This window comes from Rhinolophus hipposideros (genome assembly GCF_964194185.1).
Source record: "Rhinolophus hipposideros genome assembly, chromosome: 3".
NCBI lineage: Eukaryota > Metazoa > Chordata > Mammalia > Chiroptera > Rhinolophidae > Rhinolophus > Rhinolophus hipposideros.
In genome coordinates, this window is record NC_138049.1 from 54,483,205 (window position 1) to 54,503,175 (window position 19,971).

Genomic DNA, 19,971 nt, shown 5'->3' on the forward strand with positions numbered 1-19,971 from the left:
GTTGTAAAGATTATGTAGGGTGTCACATGGGTCCTGGACTTCTGGGGAGATCATAGATTATATAAATGCCTAACCACTGCGCTGTACATCTGAAACTTAATATAAAATAAAATTGAATGCCAACTATAATTAAATGGATATTTATATAGTCACGGAATATAAAGTACAGCATAGGGAATGGAGTCAATGGTATTGTAACAGCTGTGTACAGTGTCAGAGGGGTCGTAGACTTGTTGGGATTATTTATGAGGGGTGTAAATGTCTAATCGTTATGTTGTTTTGTACACCTGAAACTAATTTAAAAAAGCAGTCTCCTAAGAAAAGATGTACTGAGTGAGAGAATGGGAAGCATCAAGTACAATGCTCAGGATTTTGATTAACTGGGTGAATAGGAATGAATGGGCATGATAATTTTGAAACGCATTTGGAGCAGAATTGAGCTCCTTAGTAATTGTCATCAGAAACCAAAAAATTGTATAAAAATATCATTGTCAGCTGTATTTTCTATAGCTCAATATGTAGTTGTTTTTGTTAACTATTGTTTTGAGACAGTAATGGTAAAGAAATTGGAGCAGGAACTAGAGGAGGTAAAGTCAGTTTCTTGGACATTAGAAGAAATATTAGTTTCATCACTCATTCATTTATTTATTCAACAAGCATTTACTGAAATCTTACCCTGTCCCAGGCATACCAGTCATAGTTCCAATTATGCCCGACTAAAGAATCAGGAAAGTACAGCGGTGATCGACATTTGATATTTCAGGAGTAGATAGATGTTGGCCTCAGGGCTGCCTCCTGCAAACTGTACATTAAATTTGTTTTGTTGGCCATAATAAAAAAATATGTAGGGATATGATGCCAAGGGTGGCAAAAGTACAATTATTGAAATTATTTTCTCTGGAGATTTTGCCTTAGAGGTTCTTTGAGGTTAAGAACAAAGCCAGTTCGACTCCATTCAGTTTTATAAATTTCTTGAATATTGTCATAAAGAATGTAAGGCTGGGAGCATGGAATAGTGTGGGAGAAAGAACGTGGGCTTAGAGTCAGGGGGGTCTGGCGTTCAAATTTGACTCTTCCAGTCACTTAGGTATGTGACCTGGGGTGGATTACAGTTTTTCTGAGCCTCATTTTCCTCAACACTTTTCCCCTTTCTCCTCCCATGGTGCTTCAGGGAATCAAGTTTGATAAGAGTTCCTGCCCTAAAGAAGTTTAAGATCTAAAAGAAGGTGTGAAATAAAAAAGTCACAATAATGTAAGGAGAATCGAATTTGTATTTTGAGAGATGTCCAAACAGAGTCATTTAGATATTCAAAGAAGAATGTAACGCTTAAAGGAATTCAGAAGGAATCTAGGATGCGCAGGCTTTCAAGCTGACCCTTAAAGGACGAAATTTGGATAGGTCAAGATGAGAGGTGAAATCATTTCAAAGGTGGTGAGAAGGACCAGTGTAAGCTTCAGTGGTGTCTAGGGAATCACGGGTAGCACCTGGAATAGTGGGAAACAGGCTCTTCAGGGAGTTTGAGAGTGTGTGGAGCTTTCAAAGCTAGGGAGAGACGTAGTTCTGAATTCAAGACTTCCAGAAGTTCTAGGACAAAATGTGGTTATCTTTGTGTCCCAAGCTCCAGGATGTGTCAGGCAAGTTTGATTTAAATTAAGATCCCTTGGCATTCTAGAAGTCAGTTTTTGTGGGGTAGGAATTTGCCACATTCTTTCTTGCATGAGGCTTTAGTATATTTTTATAAAATACTTTAAAAATCAAATAAGAAACTTGCTATTGAGGTTTGTGAGAATGTTGAATATGATTATGCAGCTGTTTTAAATGATAATTGTAAAGACTATAGAAATGTAAAAATGTCTATATGCTAATTCAAAAAGAATACAAAACTATGTATTGTATTTAGGAGGGAGAATAAGAATGATTTTAAAAGATTCTTTTTTATATTTTTCACTAAGTAAAAATAACTTTACTAAGAGGAAAGCCTGAGACTATACCTTAAACATGTTTTTAAGTTATGCAATGCCACAGCTAATTTCGTGTCTAATACATCTAATTCAGCTGCTCTACGCACAGAATCTAGGCTGGTGCCCCATCTGTCTCTTAAAAACAACTAGCTCAGTGATCTCAACTTTTGGTTTAGTAGCCATTTAGACTCTTAAAAAATTATTGAGTACTTGAAGAGCTTTGGTTAGGTAGGTTATAAATGTGTATCAATATTTATGTTAGAAATTAAAACTAAAAAATTACAATATTCACTGAAAAATAGCAATAATTTCATGACATGTTAACGCAAGTAACATTTTTAGGAACGATAACTATTTTTCAAAATAATACAAACTTAAGTGGCATGGTTTTATGTTTTTACAATCTCTAATGTCTGGCTTAATAGACAACAACTGAATTCTCCATACAAACTTAAGTGGCATGGTTTTATGTTTTTACAATAATACAAACTTAAGTGGCGTGGTTTTATGTTTTTACAATTTCTTTAATATCTGGCTTAATAGACAACAACTGGATTTTCATATGTGCTTCTGCATTCAGTCTGTTGTGATATCACATGGCATGTTGTATGTGATCTGGAAAACTTGTATAATTGAGAATGAATAAATGTAAAAAAGAAAGCAAATAACATTTTAGACTTACTATAAAATACTTTTGACCTTGAGAATCCCAAAAGGAGGATGGTGTTTTCAGAAGGGTGTCTTCAGATTCACTTTCAGAACTGCTGAACTGGCACATTTCTGTCTTTATATTTTCTGTCTTCAGCCTTACTTGCCCTAAGGCTCTGCTCAAATCCTACTTCAAGAACACTTTCCCAATCATTTCTCTCTTTTCTTTTATTAAGCATACCTTAGAATCTAATAACACCTGGTTTTGTGGTGTTTAGCTTTCATGTGTTTGTGTCTCATTTATAAATCTCTGTGTTCTTTGAGGACTGTATCCTGGCTTATATTCTTTTTGATTCTTATGTTGCTAAGCAGTAAATACTTGCTGAATTGAACTGAACTAGCGCGTAACCAATTTTTACTGAGGAAGTGGATAAGCTTTACATTTTTACCAAAAAATCCCTGAATATTAATATCAAAATTGTTTTGTGTATTCATTCAGTCTTTTAATATATTTGCATTTCTAGCTTGTGCCAGACACTGTGGTATATTGGACATACAGTAGCGAATGACACAGATCTATTTCTCAGTTCCTGCCATTATTGATCTTTTGGTTCAGTAGAGGATATTGACAAATCACAATTATAATTGCTTGTTTAAATGGTGCTGTGCTGGAGCGAGTACAGGGGACTATGAGAAGTCTTTGGAGTAGTATCTCACCTAGACTGGAGAAGTAAGGAACATTTTATTTAAAGAGGAAGAATCTTCTAAGCCAAGAGCTAGAAGATGTCTGGAAATCGGCTAGGCAGAGAAGATAGCTTATCGATGAGCTATTGCGACATTCAGGGAATTCTATAGAGCTGCAAGGTTGAGTTTTATGGTGCTGGGGAATGGTGAGAGGTGAGACTAGAGGTAAGTGGGAACAGATATTAAAGGGCCTTGTAAGTTTAGCGTTTATCCTGCGGGCAGTGAGCCACCATTCATTTTAAGTGGAGAAGTGGATGATCAGTTTTGTATTTTAGAAAAATCTCTTGACTGTAATATGGAGATAGACAGGAATGCCTCTGTATATGTACCTGCTCACCCATGTGGCAGTGTCAGCTTATTATATGGTCAAATAAAGGTTTCTAAGGCTAATAGTTAAGTAGGAGTTATTGGACTTTTGAGAACAAACAGGTGAGGTAATTATTATTTGGTTTCAAGGGGTACCAAATAATAGTACCCCTATTAGAGAAGTGGGGCAGCAACATTTTCCTTTTTAAAGATTAAACTTCTTTTCAGCTGCAGAAATGGACAAATTATATTAATACTACATGACTGGCTTAGGCAATTGCATTAAGCAGTTGATGGAAGCCCAGTGCAGGTTCCCAGAAGAATGCTTACAGCTGTGTAGATGTCACATCTGATGCTAGGATCTACTTTTAAAAAAACAAACAAACAAACAAACAAAAAAACAGCTTCCACACCTCCCCCTCAAACATATACCAGAAAACTAAAAACAAACAAACAAAATCCTCATATAATGAAAAGGTCATATATAAAACAAAATTGAAAAAGAGAAAGAAAACTTTCTGGTGAGACCCACCCAGAAATATGTATTGTTAAAAAAGTAGGTGGATATTTTTTGAAAGGCTCACTTTCATAGTCTTATAAATGTTATGTAAGTATTCTACAGATACTTACAGAATACAGGAATTCCTGGTGAAATAATATTGTTAAATATTGCCTTACTTTTTGTGAACTGCATGGATGATTGACAATCCCACATTTTTCTCTAAAACAATAAATTTGGCCCATAATTCTAATACTGCTGGGATGCCACTTTCAAAGAGCTTAAAGAGAGCATAAAATATTCTGATAAATTCATTAAGCTTATGCTTTTGAGGTAAAAAGACATGATTTCGGTTCTTCTAGAGGTTTAATAATATTAAGTAAAGGTTGCTGAATTTTTTTTTTTGAAATAAGAAAGTAAGTGGTTTGGGATCTGAAACAGTGTATCTGAAGATAAATAATATTAGGCCCTTTTATAGTAACAATTTAAATTTAATTTAACACTGTAACCTTTTTGGAGAAGTAATACATTTTCTCTAAAGTGACAGTCATTCATCTAAAAAATTTGCATTCTCAAAAATAAGTACTAAAAATAGTTGTTTCCCTGTATAAAAAGGGTTAGGGACAAAAAGATGTTGGCTGTTTAAAAAACAACTTACTGTTACCTGTAGGAATTTAAATCAGGGGTTCCTCATCTGAACTACAGAACACAGAAAATTATTTGAGTGAGGGACTATTTTCTCACTTCACCCAAAGATGGCACTATCTAGTACCCTTCTGAAACGTAAGGAGAAGTTAATTGTGTACAGTGGGTGCCTAGGGCATTAGGGGCTTAATTCTTTTGAGGAACCTTTTGAAAAGGGCTGATACCAACTTTAGCAAAACTATAAATTCATATACCAAACACATCCAGTAATTGATTACATCCTGCTTTGCTTAAGAGTAGTGGCCTTTTCCTTCGTATCACCAGTAGTATTTCATTAGTGTCTTAGATGATCACACTTATTAACCTTACTAACCATTATTATACAGACAGGTAGTAGATCATAATAGTTAAGTGTGTGTTTCCTGAAGTCACACTGCCTGGGTTTGAATCTACTCTCTATGACTGACTAGCTGTGTGCCTCGATTTCATTATCTGTCTTCAATGGGGACAATTATCAGTGGAGAAAATGCTCTCAAACGCTTTCTTTAAATAAGCAAACTGCCAAATAAGTTTGCTTTCCTCATGCCTGTGGAAAACTCGGGGAGCACCAGTGTTCCCCTTTTGATTTAACCAAGGCAATTCACAAATATTTATACCTTTGAGAAAAGAGAATTTAATATTACTTGGCAACAAATCCACTACTGGTTGTTTTCAATTTTCTCCCATAATAAGCAAAACCTAATCTCAGTGTACGTGCTCCTTTATTTCTCTAGGTTAAATTTTCTGGGATTTCTGGCCAGAAATTTATAAACCTGTCTTAAATTTTGATAACAGTTGTTAAACTGTCCTCCAGAAAGATTATACAAAGGGTATAGTTGACAAGGATACCCACTTTTCCATATTTAACTTTGTTTATAGTTTTTAGGGTTTTTTGGGTAATAATGTTTATAATGTCATCGTTGCCAGGGCCATCAATTTTTTTTTTTTTTTGGCTTTGCTGGTGCTTCAGCCAGTTTTCTGTCTTGCAAGACCTGAGGTATGTACAAAACCTATCAAGTTACTCAGTTAACCAGCAGCTCTTTGGGTACTGAATATAGGCTTAAAGGTAAATTACAGAGATATAAAAGAACTTTAAAAATTTCGTCTCGAATGCCTGAAGTTTTCTCTCAATGTTCTTTGTATTCTAGGGTCTATGCTACTTTATTACAAAAGTACAACATCTGATGACAGTATAGGTAATATAAAGGAGATAAGTAAGGTGAAATAAATTCCTTTGAATAAAATAACCTTCTAACCCTGAAATTCTGTGATTATTCCTTATAGGTATTTCACAGGTTCATGTAAAACCTGAGGAGAATAAAACACATGATGATCAAAATTTTGTATAATTTGTCTTTTTTGTTATTGCTACAGCAGCTTTGTCCTTTTAATTATACTTAAAAAACATCTTGAAGTTCAGTCCTTACTGCATTTGGTTCTGTGTTTGTAAAGGAAGAGTTCTTGAGTGAATATGATCTAAAATCCCTGCTAGATTGAGAAGGCTATGTTGTAGTGATCAGTAATCATTTTTCAATAGAAGTAATAAATTGCTTTTCATTAAAATACACATACCTGTTTACATGTCAAATAATTGAGAGACTGATTCTCAGACACCCTGGTTTTAAGCTAGGATCGTAAACTCTCAGCTAACAGTTTCTTAGTGAGCAAATGTACATGTATATTTAGTTTATAAAAGTTTCACTAAAATATTATCATGAATTTAAGAATTAATGTCTCTGTGCTGTTCACTATGTATCAATACCTTGTATTCTATAAATCATAAGCAATTAAGTGTCAATGTAGATAGTGGTTCATATAGTACCTGGCAGACAATGGACATTTGATAAATTAACTGAATTTGAATTGTTGCATATTATAAACATGCTGTTTAGTAAAATGAAAAACTTGTACTTTAAATGAAACAAATTTAAATAGTTCTTAGAAAATGTCATTTTGTTTTCAATTATCTGATCTATTTATTATTCAAATCCAATAGCATAATTAATTTTGAATATATTCTGATAATAGACTTACACGTAAAAGTCAACACACGGATCCTTGCCACTTGTGTGAAGTGGATATTTAACCATGAAATAAATGATTTTTATTGCCATTGCCCCCTGGATATGTTCTTTCTGGCAGTGCTGTCCATATTTCGTGGCTCTGCATGGAGAGCCAGGTGGTGCTGAAAAGCATCGCACGGTGAAGCGTGGATATGTCTAGGCTCAACATTTGTCATCCCTTACTGCTGAGGGGAAGGGTAAAATCTGTTTTTCCATATGTTTATGCTTTTTTCTTTGCCTGCAGTTTTGTCCAGATGGTTTTTTGAACATTGTTTACTTTAGGATGCTATCCCAGATGTTTTGAAAACTGATGGGTAAATGCACTACACAGATACATTAATCATTTGCATGTTACAGTTTTAAAAATGCTATTTGTTCTGATAAGATTAAAATATAATTTCTAGTATTTCCCCAAGAGAATAATAAATGTATGTTATATATATGTAATTAATATAATCTATATAGTTTAGTTCCCCCAACCACTCAGTTTTCATGTTACTAAGCTAAAAAATATGGCAGAATTTATTACGAATGTTAGCGAAAAGAAATACGTTTGAGGAGTCATATTTGTTCAGGGTTGCACATACCTAAATCTGTTAAGTCTTGCTCTACTATCTTATAATTCTTGTAATTGTACATAAATCACAAAAGAGAAATTAGGTGGCAAAATGACAATGGATTTATCATCAGAAGATTACCATTATGACTGTGGGCAAATCACTTAACCTGTTGGAGACTGAGTTTTGTAAATGTAAAATCAGAGTAGCAATCTTGCCCCAAAAGATGGAGTAATGCTTGGATTTAATTACTCTTTCATCCTAAATCTCTTAAAAATCACTGTGAAACCAGCTAGTGGGAATGGCTTTAATGAGAGCCTGGCACCCGCTGATTCTAGCCTCCAGTTGGAATCTCAGATCTCATGAGGAGGTGGACTGCTCCATTCCTGGCCTCTGCCTTTCAGTGACCTTCTTCATTAACTGTACTAGCCCTTGCCCCCAAGCTCTAGTATGGGGTTTAATTTTATCACTTACTGTAATATCTGCAGGACAGGAAAAGAGATCTATCTTGCTAGTTCTGTCCTGTGTTAACTTGGAATTCTGGGTTGGGAGTTAAAAATAGCTCTTCAATATCTGGACATCAGACATCCAATAACAACCAATAGTGTTTAAAGAATAAGCAAACAGGAATAAAAGGGAAAACAAGTAAGAGGAATTATGAAAACATATCGTATCACAAGGTAAGAGAAAACGTAAGACTTGAAAGAAAAATCTTTTCTGTGAAATAGATTTGCTTAATGATAGAAACATCTTAGAAACTACCAATTCATTTTTCTCAATGGTTAAGATGTTGAGAAAAGCCGATATAAAAGGCAAAATAAAAAGCATTCAGAAAATCCATTCAGAAACAAGAGATAAATTTTAGGAAGAAAACTCAGCAAGTACAGGAATGATTAAAGAGAAGAAAAAAAAATGAAATCAGATAAGCAATGAACATGGAAGACCACTCATGAAAATACAAATTTTGTCCCAAATAATTTGGGGATGTTCCCTGGGCTGTTTTTCACAAACCTATGTATATAGTGCTTACCATACCGTGTACTTTACAAATAGCTCATTTAATCCTTATGAAAACTTATGAGAAAATGTGTTAATAATCCCATTTGATTGATATTGGAGCCCCATAACTAGATGCCTTTTTTGGGGGTGGGGTGGGGGGGGTGACAAAAGTCAAAGGTGCCAACTCAAGCCTTATTTGAACCAATAGGATGTGTGTGACATCAGTCTACCAGGACTAAATTTAAAGTTTCTCTTTATGGTCTTAGTGTCTTGCTCCTGTCCTGAGCGTAGGGCTATGGCCTCCAACCCTTTTCATCTCCCTTAATGCTGTTGTAAAGAGTGGGAAGGGGTGGGGAGCGGGTGTCTTAACTTATTTCCCTTAAGAACTCATCAGAGACATAGATATAGCAAATACGTCTACTGTATTTGCTCTTTAATCTTGTAGGTTTTCATTTATATTGAATTTTTATTATGTATGTTCTCCCCAACCCCTATGGAAAAAAGAGCAGTCATAAGAGACATTCCCTGGTCTCCATCAACCTGATTGGAGGGACAGACAGCCAAACATTTAAAAGTTAATTAGTAATACAAGGCAGCCTGTCAGTATTAGATGAATAAAACATATAATTGTAAAGAACTATAAAATCTGAGGGTTGAAAGGAATTTAAAAGAACATTTAGTTAAAACCAAAAAATTTGAGAACTTGGGAATTTCCTGTCAAAACTTCAAATTATAATGATTCAGAAAGTAATTTGCTGTTAAATAGATATAATCAGTCATGTCAATCAATCATGTCAGTTTATAAATGTTAGGCATTGTTCTTCATTTTCATATTGTTATTATTTTCATATTATTTCTTATTGATGAAATGATACTATAGTTGCAAAATCTGCATTAATTTTATAAGTTGGTAATCCCAAAACATATACTTATGTATATGTTTAAAGTACACTTAGGTATTTTACTTTTTATATTATAATTCTGTTAATTTTTTAACTTTATTTTTCAACTTTATTTGACAATGTCAAACTTACAGAAAAGTTGCAAGAACAATACAAAAAAAACTGCCACTTTATGATTTTCTAATTTCATTATTTCTTCTGTTTATTAGTTAGCATTCTCTTCCAAGGAAGAGTTTTCTCCCTTTTATCTCCATTTTAAAGTTTATTATCAATTCAGACTCATTATAATCTATTAGTGCACTTCTTTATTTTGATACTCAAACTGTCCCAGATTGGACCAGTGGGAACCTATTTAAAATGGTGTCTGTGTATTTTGACATATTCAACACTTTTTTTGAGCATGTCCTTATTTTCTGGCATAACAAAAATGTTATAGGCTCATTTTGCCTCTTTGCTGCCCCACGTTAAGAATCAGCCTTCTCTTCAAGGAGTCTTCATTCCTTTTAGTAGGGAATGGTATTTAGAAACCAACATCTGGGTATTTTCTACTTCTGTTTTTTTTTTTTAATTTAGTTTTATTATTAGTTTCAGGTGTACAAAACAACATAATGATTAGACATTTACACCCTTTATAAAGTGATAACCCATCAAGTGTGCTATTGCCTTGACATCATACATAGCTATTACAATACCATTGACTATATTCCCTATGCTGTACTTTACATCCCCTGACCATACACACGCACACACACATACATATTACATGTATGTATATGAGGTGAATGTTTAAAAATTTTTATTGCGGTAAAAGACACATTGCCATCAATTCCCCTCAAAATACTCCCCTCTCTTGGAACGCATCCCATTGTTCTTGCAACTTTCTGAAGCAGTTCAGAAAGTCCTCTTTTGTGAGTGTCTTTGTTTGCGCTGTCGTGGCTGCCTCAATACCCTGATTCATTTTGACTTTAGGGAAGAGCCAGAAGTCGCATGGTGCCAGATCCGGTGAATAAGGCGGATGAGGATGTTTTTGATAGAAATCGCTGTACCAGAAGCGATGTGTAACATGGAGTGTTATGATGGAGGATAATTTATGGCACATTTTAAATCACACCTTCTCTCAAGTGTAGCTCACACCCGACTGCACCAAACAAGTTGAAACTTGTCACACACTGTTACTAAGGTTCCACATGCCACTTCCCGTATTGAAGACCCCTGCCTTTCCATTGGATGACACTCGGCAGCAACACTCACCATATTTGTTGATCACAGTGGAAAGGGCTCTGTCTAATGCATCACATCTGGTACAGCAATTTCTGTCAAATAAAACCGTTATGGTGTGTCCTCATCCGCCTAATTCACCGTATCTGGCACCACACGACTTCTGGCTCTTCCCCAAAGTCAAAATGACCATGAAAGGTAAACGTTTTGAATCAATTCAGGACATCGAGGCAGCCATGACAGCGCAACTAAAGACACTCAACGAAAGAGGACTTCCAGAACTGCTTCAGAAAGGGCAAGAACGGTAGGATAAGTATGTTCGAAGCAAGGGGGAGTATTTTGAGGGGAAATAATGGCAATGTGTCTTTTGCTGTAATAAAATTTTTTTTATTTAAACATTCACTGTATCTTTTGATCACATCTCATATATACATATACATATATATTTATAGTTGACATTCAATGTTATATTAGTTTCCGGTGTACAGCATAGTGATTAGGTATTTATATAATTTATGAAGTGATTCCCCCCGATAAGTCCAATACCCATCTGACATCCTACATAGTATGTACAACCATTTACTATTATTATATACTATTAGATAGTATTACATAGTATTTACAACTATTTACTATTATTATATTCTCCATACTTTCTACTTCTTTTTTAACTTTACTCTTTTATATTTAATTTTTAATTTCATTTGGAATTTATTTTGCAATGTGGTGTGAGATACACATATGTATATTAAAATGAATTAAAATGAATTGCTTTAGCAATAAAATGAAACCCAAGACATTTATTTGTGTTTGTGTTCTTGCCCTTTAGGAACATTGATTTCGAAAAAAAGTCTTATTTAATTTTAAGGAATATATTTAAATTATGTCAGATGATATGTATTTAATTTTACATCTCATATCAGTTATGTTTTCTCTAACTTAGGCGCATTTTCTAGAATCATAAAACTTTGTGAAGAAAAATGTGAAACAGGTGAAAAAAAGAAGGGAAGAAAAGGCAGCAGTGTAACATCCGTAAAAGGAATTACTAATTTAGGAAATACTTGCTTTTTTAATGCTGTCATGCAGGTAAGAGCTATCAGAAAGCTTTGTAAAATGTAAGTTAATTTTAGTTTACTTATATTTGTACCCATGTAGACTGTCAAATGACTGTTAAATGTTCATCTAGAAATTTCTGGTTTGTTTGTTTTAGGCTATCTTTAGCCATTGTCATACACATATATATACCTACTTTTTCCACATTGCTTCTAAAAGTTTACCACGGCTCTGTATTTTACCATGGTTCTATCAGTAATAGTGACATTTATTAAATATAAAATATATTCCATTAAATTCTTAAAACTTAAAAAAGTATTTTGCTATGCAAGATAATATTTGAAACTTTGAGAGAGTAATTTATTCCATAAAATCAAAGGCATATTATAACTGAATCAGAAGAGTGTACTTTTGTTTTCTTTTAGAACTTGGCACAATCTTACGTTCTTATTGAACTGATGAATGAGATCAAAGAAAATGGCACAAAACTCAAGATTTTTCCTTCCTCAGACTCTCAGCTGGTAAGAAGTATAACTATCTGGATAAGAGCTCTTTTTGAGATGAGACACTGACGTTGCCAAAATCTATCTTTCCTATTTCTCAAAACTATCAACTGACATAATAGAGGATTTGAAAAAATAATTCAAAAGCATTTGTGAAGATAAACAATCAGATTTAAAGCTTCTAAAATGATAACTTTTAATATATGTGTCAAACATGTGGGTCAAAAAATACAAAAGTATTACGATTGACAAATATGTCACAGACATACTAGAAAAAAAAGGGGTTTGACTTTAGTTGAGCACAATGTCTAGAACTCGTGTTTTGTAGTTACTGGTGACATTTGTTTAAATATATCATCAGTGTTTTTTAAAGGTAGATTTAATTTTAATAGTGAACATCTAAAGGTTTTATGAAGCCTAGTCTGATTGTGGGGTGTTAAGGTAATATGGGTTAAATCAGTTTGTGACATTCAGAAGCTAGCCTGGCACCCACAATTAGGCCATGCTTCAAATAATCTCACAGAATTTAAACTTCAAGCTAGGTTACTCTAAGACCAATAAAATAAGGCAAAGCAAGACCACTTCATAATTGTATCTAAACTACATACAAAAACAAGGTTACTCTATCACTTAGAAAACCTCAAACTCCCTTTCTCTACCAAAATGAGTGAGTGCTAAATCTTTACTAGCTATAGCGTTATCCTCATTCTAGTTTCCCTTCAACCCCAACCAAAGATAAGATTTAATTAGATACTCAATCATAGAACTACCCCAACTTTCTGACAACATCCAAGCGAGAGCAGACCTCTCTACTTCCTTAAATTGCCCCCTAAATGACCCAACTAAAGCCCAAATCGTATATTGGTTCTTTCGAATACCCGCTTATTGAGATGCCCCGTGGTTCCCCATAGTAGGTGTTCTCTTTCAATGCAACAAGTAATAAACCCACTTTGTTCAACTGCAGGTGTGTTTCTGGTGGTCTTTGGCTGGAGGGCATTGACACTAGTAATAATGATTTTAGTTATAAATTGGGTGTGTGTGTGTGTAGGAAAGAGTGTATGTGTAGCTCATGATCTGGCTTTTGAAAACTCTTTGGAGAACTCTTAAGAAAGAAGAGTTCTAAAAATTCTTAACCCAGTGTAGTAATCTTAGATTTTTCTTCCAAGGAGGCAGTCTTGAAAGATAATATTGTATTTTTTCGGTTGAAAAGGCAGACTATAAATGCATTGCCTGTTCAGCTGCTGAAAATTTTTATGGTCGGTCCCAATGCCCTCTTCTAAAGTGTAGTGAGATAGTGAACACTGTTTTACCAAATGGAAGTTAATGCTTAATCATTTGAAGAGATTTCCTATGAAATGTGATTGGATGTTAAGTTTTGGTATTTCACATATAGAGCTATGTTTCAAGGTTAATATATATGGCAATTAGATATTATAGCTGATCACTTAGGTTTGTGTCATTTTAAGAGGGAAATTTGCAATCAGGTTTTTAGGATGTATGGTTGACCTAAGCCGTGGGACTATCAGCATAGATCCACTACTCTTTCAATCTCCAGTTTTACTTTGTCTTTTGTAATCTGTGTGCCTTTTGTTTCTTTTCCTTACCTTATTGTCAAAGGCATATTATTATGCCTTTTACTGGCTTGAACCACCAGTAATATGTTGAATAGAAGTCATGAGAATAGACATCCTTGCTTTAATCCCCAAATTAGGGTAAAAACAGTCTTTCATTATTATTAAGAATGAAGTTAAATACAGGTTTTTCATAGGTGTTCTTTGTAAGATTGAGGACATTTCCTTCTATTCCTAGTTTTCTGAGTGTTTCATCATGAGTGGATGTTGAATTTTGTCAAATGCTTTTCCTGCACCTATTGAGATTATTTTATGGTGTTTCTTTATTATCTGTTAATGTGGCAAATTATATTGATTGATTTTCAAGCCTATCTTCTATTCCTAGGACAAACCCCACTTACTTATGATGTGTGATTATTCTTGTATGTTGCTGGATTCAACTTGTTAATATTTGTATGCATATCAGCAATGTGCTTGCTTTTGAAAAACTTTATTGAAGTATTCGTACAGAGAAGTGTATAGCATGATTGTATAGATGATGGCTTTCACAAAGTGAACCCACTGAACTGTAACTAACCAATACTTTTCTCAAGAAACAGAACATTCTCAGCAGCTGGCAGCCCCCTTCAGGTTGCCATTTTCTTACTACCTCCCTACCAGACAAGCATAGCCCCTAATCTGGTTTCTAACAGGACAGATTCGTTTTGCCTGTTTTAATATTATGTATAAGTAAAATCATACAATATGTAGTCTTTTGTATTTGGCTTCTTCCCGTCAGCATGTTTGTGAGATTCATCCATATTGCATTCTCACCACCAACCTTACTTTTGTTTTCAAAGTTTAGGTGTACTTTTAAAAACTAAGGTTATTTACTCACTTAATTCTAAAGGTTTTTTACTTTGTCTAAAAATGCTTGATTTGGGAGTAGCAGATACTACACCTTACTGCTTGAACTTTGAAACTGCCTTTAACTTTTGACCTTCGAAGTAACTTTCAATTTACTTAACATGGCAGAAAGCACTTTTTGATATTCAGAAGCTGTCTTTTCTGTGCTTTTAGCCAGGGGGTGGATTTTTAAGGATAGTTGGTATAAAATACATCTGTAACATATATTTTATAAATACATGAATGAGACAACATATTCGATAGTTAGTTCTAGAAGATAACATTCTATAATGTTTTAAGGATTATATTTGGGATGTGCTTTTTATTCATTACCCATGGGTGAGAGGATTACTGGCAAAAACGTTTTAGAAAATTATACTTGTTGTGGAAAAAAATTCGAGAATGAAGTGTTTTGATCCTTTACACAATTTTATCTGCTTTTATCAATCTTTATGTCTCTCTCCTTAAAAGAGGCAGGTGGTATACCAATTTTGTGATGTAATTTCTTATTCATTATTTAATATTTAATATTTAATAGCAAAATATTTTGGGGAAGAAAGGGTAGGAGTTTTGCTGATAATACAATTTGTGATTATTTGTGAAGATGTACAAATATCAAGGAGATGAATGGTTTCACTTTTAGCAGAGCACGTTAAGAAACAGTTACAACTAAATTAGTGATTTCATTCTTAAGCTAATAGTTTTAGTATGTAGAGGGCATAGAACATGAGAATACATGTGTTTTTCAAGATAAGGCATTGAATTCCATTTTTGTATATTCATTTTATATATGAGGGAATAAAGTTTTTTAATACAGTTGAGGCAATTTACTTGTCATCATTTAAACAAAATATAACTCTTAGATTTTAAATAGTATGTATTTCTGACATAGAGTTGATCATGTTTTTAAAGGATCCATTAGTGGTGGAACTTTCGAGCCCTGGACCATTGACTTCAGCCTTGTTCCTGTTTCTTCACAGCATGAAGGAAACTGAAAAAGGACCGCTTTCTCCTAAAGTTCTTTTCAATCAGCTTTGTCAGAAGTGGGTGCATGTACATTCTTAATGTAAATAATCATGAGTTACAAAATACTCTTGTATTTATTATTTAATGTGAGTAATTTCACTCTTACTATAAATTGCTGTTATTGCCTAGACTACCAAGAGACAGAATTAGCATTTGTTTAGTTGCAGCTCTGTGCTTTATATCTCATAATACTCTGAAGAAGTGATTACTTATCCCCATTTTATAGATAAGGAACCTGAGACTCATAGAGGTTGAGTAGCTTACCTCGTTTCATAGTGACAAAGCCAGGATTCAAATAGAGGTGTGTCCTGACTCAGAAGCCCATGATAAATACCATAAAGTAAGAAAATTATAGAATTATAAAATCTAAAAGGTGCTATAATATATAGTCTCACTTAGTTTTTTATTTTAAAAGATAAGCTTTGAGGCAAATAGAGTTTAAGTGAATTTCTCAAGAACTTACAGTATGTTAAAAACAGAATCCTTGTGTGGCTGGAAATAAACACATACCATAAAGTTTCTGATTTCACTTTAATGTATTCATTTATTCCTTCATCTAGAAAATTGGGATTTTTGTGTCAGTACTTGCTAGAATCCTATACAGCATATACTGTATTAAAAATGGACCCTATCATGGAGCTCATAAACTAGTCCAGTCCACACAATAAACTAAAATATGTAGAAACAAAATTCTCTAAATATGAACTTGCATTTTTGTAAATCTACAATCCTTAAAATTTTATTTTAATTTAAGCTTGTTATCTGTGCCATGGTATTGTGTTTTATTATATTTTATCTCATAGTATTGTACCAGTGTTAATTTTTTAAAAAAAAATTTTTGTACCAAGAACATAACATGAGCTTCATCCTCTTAAAAAATTTTTAGGTGTACAATATATTATTGTTGACTCTAAGTACAATGTTTTATAGCAGATCTCTAGAGCTTATTCATCTTGCTTGACTAAAGCATTATAACTGTTGATTAGCAACTCCTCGTTTCCTCCTCACTCCAGCCCCTGGTAACCACCATTGCACTCTTTGGTTCTATGGCTTGGACTATTTTAGATTCCTCATATAAATGGAATCATGCAGTACTTGTTTTTTCTGTGATTGGCTTATTTCACTTAGCATGATATGCCATGGTATTTTAAATGTAGTCCTAAATATAGAGGGTTTATTGTATGTTTTCTTTGCTTGGCAAATGCTGTTGTTTCAAAATCTGAAGAACAAAAAAATCCCTGAAAAGTGTCAGATACATGGTGCTTCATAAAGTTCAAGTTTTTAGGATATTATCCTTCAGGAATTTGTTTTTGACTCTACCAAAAACAACTTTGTATCATTTTTTTTCTGTTTTTTTCTGGTTTTGTGAAGATTTATAAAAAATTTTTTTCTTTTAATTTTTATTGGGGAACAGAGTGTGTTTCCAGGACCCATCAGCTCCACGTCGTTTTCAGTCTAGTTGTGGGGTGGGGGAGGGTGCAGCTCACTGGCCCAGGTGGGAATGGAACCGGCAAAGTTGGTGTTATGAGCACCGCTCTCTAACCACTGAGCAAACCAGCCGCCCCCAAGATTTATAACATTTTTAAAAATTATTTTTAAAATAGTAGGTGCTCATGGATAAAAATCCAAACTAGTATTACCTGTTTTTCACTTTTCAAAAGTGATTATGCATATACAGACATACATAGAAATTGTCTGCCACTTGCTTGTTTTGTTTAATATATTTTGTACATCTTCTATGTGATACATCTTCCATATGGTACATTGATTTTACATATGTATATATATGTATATATGTGTGTATATACATCTTATTGCACTTGTGAAAGTACATCTGTGGGATAAATAGCATTACTGGGTCAAATATTTGAAAACATTGAAAAATTGTATTTTCTTTTGCTTTATTGTCTTTACTTTAAAAAGAGACACATATTACCAAAAGCGATTTTTTTAAAAATCAGGTGAACTTTAAACCTTAAATAACTTTAATAATCTTATGTAAATTTTTCTAAAATATATAATCCCATGCCCTAATAAAATAACTACAATTAAATAGTTTAGGTTCATTCTTATGACTGTTAATCTTACATTGTAATTACTGCTCCACCCTTGAATAAAACTACCACATTTTGAGACATATGTCCTTCCATTGTATTGTTATATTATTTTCTACCCTTTCCTGACATGGTAACGGACTTCCTGGACTGTTCCCCCATTCACTGAAGACTTTGGATCAGTCTTCTCAGCAACCAAGTAGAGCCAATAATTTATTCATTTGTTCATTCAGTAAATAAAAATTATGATATTGTGATATAATAAGAAATATATACAGACAGTTCTCACCTTTTAAAAAAGGTAAAGATTTAAGTCATATTTGTTGGGTCTACTTTTGGACTCTTCTTACATTGATCTATGCTTACCCCACTATTGCACTGTCTTGATTACTTACTCATAGTAAGTCTTGGAATTGGATAGTGTGAGTCTTTGAACTTTCTTCTTTTTTTTCTTGAACGATTCTAGCTAGGTCCTTTGCTTTTTTATATGAAGTTTAGAATTAGTTTGTCAATTGGGATTGCATTGAATATGTAGATCAATTTGGAGAGAACTGACATCTTAATGTAAGTCTTCCAGTACATGAGTATGACATAACCTTTTCAGTTATTTAGTTAGCCCTTTGATTTTCTCATCAAAGTTTTGTGGTTTTCAGCCTGCAAATCCTGCACGTACTTTTTAGATTTACCTTAAGAATATTCTGTGGTGTGTCATGTACCTTAAGGAGTGCAACCAAATTCTGAAGATAAAATGAGAGTACAGTGTACTGTAGTATATCTTGGCATGTTCTTCAATATTCTAATTTACTAATTCCCCCCTCAACTGTATAGTTTACCATTTATCCTGTCTTTTGTATTTCTACATCTATGGTTTTATTTTTTATTTCTAATATTTTTAATTGGCTATCTTATCAGTATCTACATGTTCTTGTTTAATTTTTTCCAAATTTTCTCAATACCTAGGCTTTTATTAGTAGTTATGCCTTTATATTTTTAGACATTTTCAACATATTTATTGTAACATCTTTGGGACAGTTCTATTAAATTTATTTGGAGTAAAGTAAATTCATTTTAGTTGTTGATTTTTTAAAACTTATTTATTTTAAGTGTGTTTTTCCAGGACCCATCAGCTCCAAGTCAAGTAGTTGTTTCAATCTAGTCATGAAGGGCGCAGCTAACAGTGGCCCATGTGGGGATCGAGCCTGGCAACCTTGTTGTTAAGAGTACCGCGCTTTAACCAACTGAGCTAGCTGGCCACCCCCAATTGTTGATTTTTTAACATTAGATTTTTTAAAATGTATTTTATAATATTGGTTTGTAGGCTCCTTTGGGAGTAGATTTCTTTATTTGTTTGTCCTCACCCATCTTTGCTTTCCCCCATTTTCTCTAACCCTTCTTATTTCCCGGCCACTCCCCTCACCTTCCCTTCCTCCCTATTGCCTCCCTTTTTGATATCTCTCTCCTCACTGCCTAAACATTTTAAATTTTAAGATAGCTTCGCCCCTGCCCTATAGGCTGGCCCTGGAGATCCAGGTCTCTTAATGGTTTACAGTTTTAGGGATGTGAGAAGAGTTTATGGAAGGCTTGGCTCAGCTGCAGGTCCCTGTGCTGTGTTCTGTAGTAGCTTTAGGCAATGTTTGCCTAAAGGCTTTCTTTCAGGCTCCTGGGAAAACCAACCCACACTTAAACAATGAGCCTGGCTCTGTCCCTTTCTGAGGTGAAGTGCTTTCAGTTTTATTTACCCCTCAGGGCTGAGCTTCTTTGGGCCCACAGCCCATGAAGTCTATTATTTTCTCTATTATTTTGTGTTCTATTTTGCTCTGTGGAATTTTTTTTTCTGCGTTGAATCCACTTAAACCTTTTTTTGTTTGTTTTCTCTTTTTATGGATTACGAATGGACTGATTCATCTTCACCCAGAAGACATCTCCACAAATTCTCTCTTGTTCCAAATGAGTGTGCACACGAGTACATTTTCCTCTTACAATTTGAGGTTTTTAAAAGTTCCCTCCTCTTTCCCACAGCAACACTTTTACTAGGCACATTTCCCGTGAATGTATAGTGTTTCCTTTGTTTTGAATAGGGCGAATCTTTTCATATGTTTGGCGATTTTTTTCTCTTTTTATTCTTTAAGCTTGAAGATCTCTTTTGGTACTGGTAGCTCACATAGGCTCCATTAGAGATTTCATAAGCCATGCAGTTTTTTTTCCCCAGTCCTGGGTAAAGGAGGAAAGAAAGAAATTTAGGTTTATTCAATTTTCTTCAGTGGTTTAGAAGGCTTTGTGCTTTGTGCATGGTTGAG

The 19,971-nt window shown here is 34.0% G+C and overlaps 1 protein-coding gene across 3 annotated transcripts in view; it reads left to right on the top strand.

Moving 5' to 3' along the window:
• Window positions 1-19,971, top strand: part of USP45 (ubiquitin specific peptidase 45) — a 65,473-nt gene that overhangs the window by 13,098 nt on the left and 32,404 nt on the right. For all 3 annotated transcript variants that reach the window (XM_081044658.1, XM_081044659.1, XM_081044660.1), the window contains exons 6-8: window positions 11,526-11,668; window positions 12,061-12,156; window positions 15,507-15,637. In XM_081044658.1, the coding sequence (XP_080900784.1) occupies window positions 11,526-11,668; window positions 12,061-12,156; window positions 15,507-15,637 (370 nt within the window). The remainder of the gene's footprint in view (window positions 1-11,525; window positions 11,669-12,060; window positions 12,157-15,506; window positions 15,638-19,971) is intronic.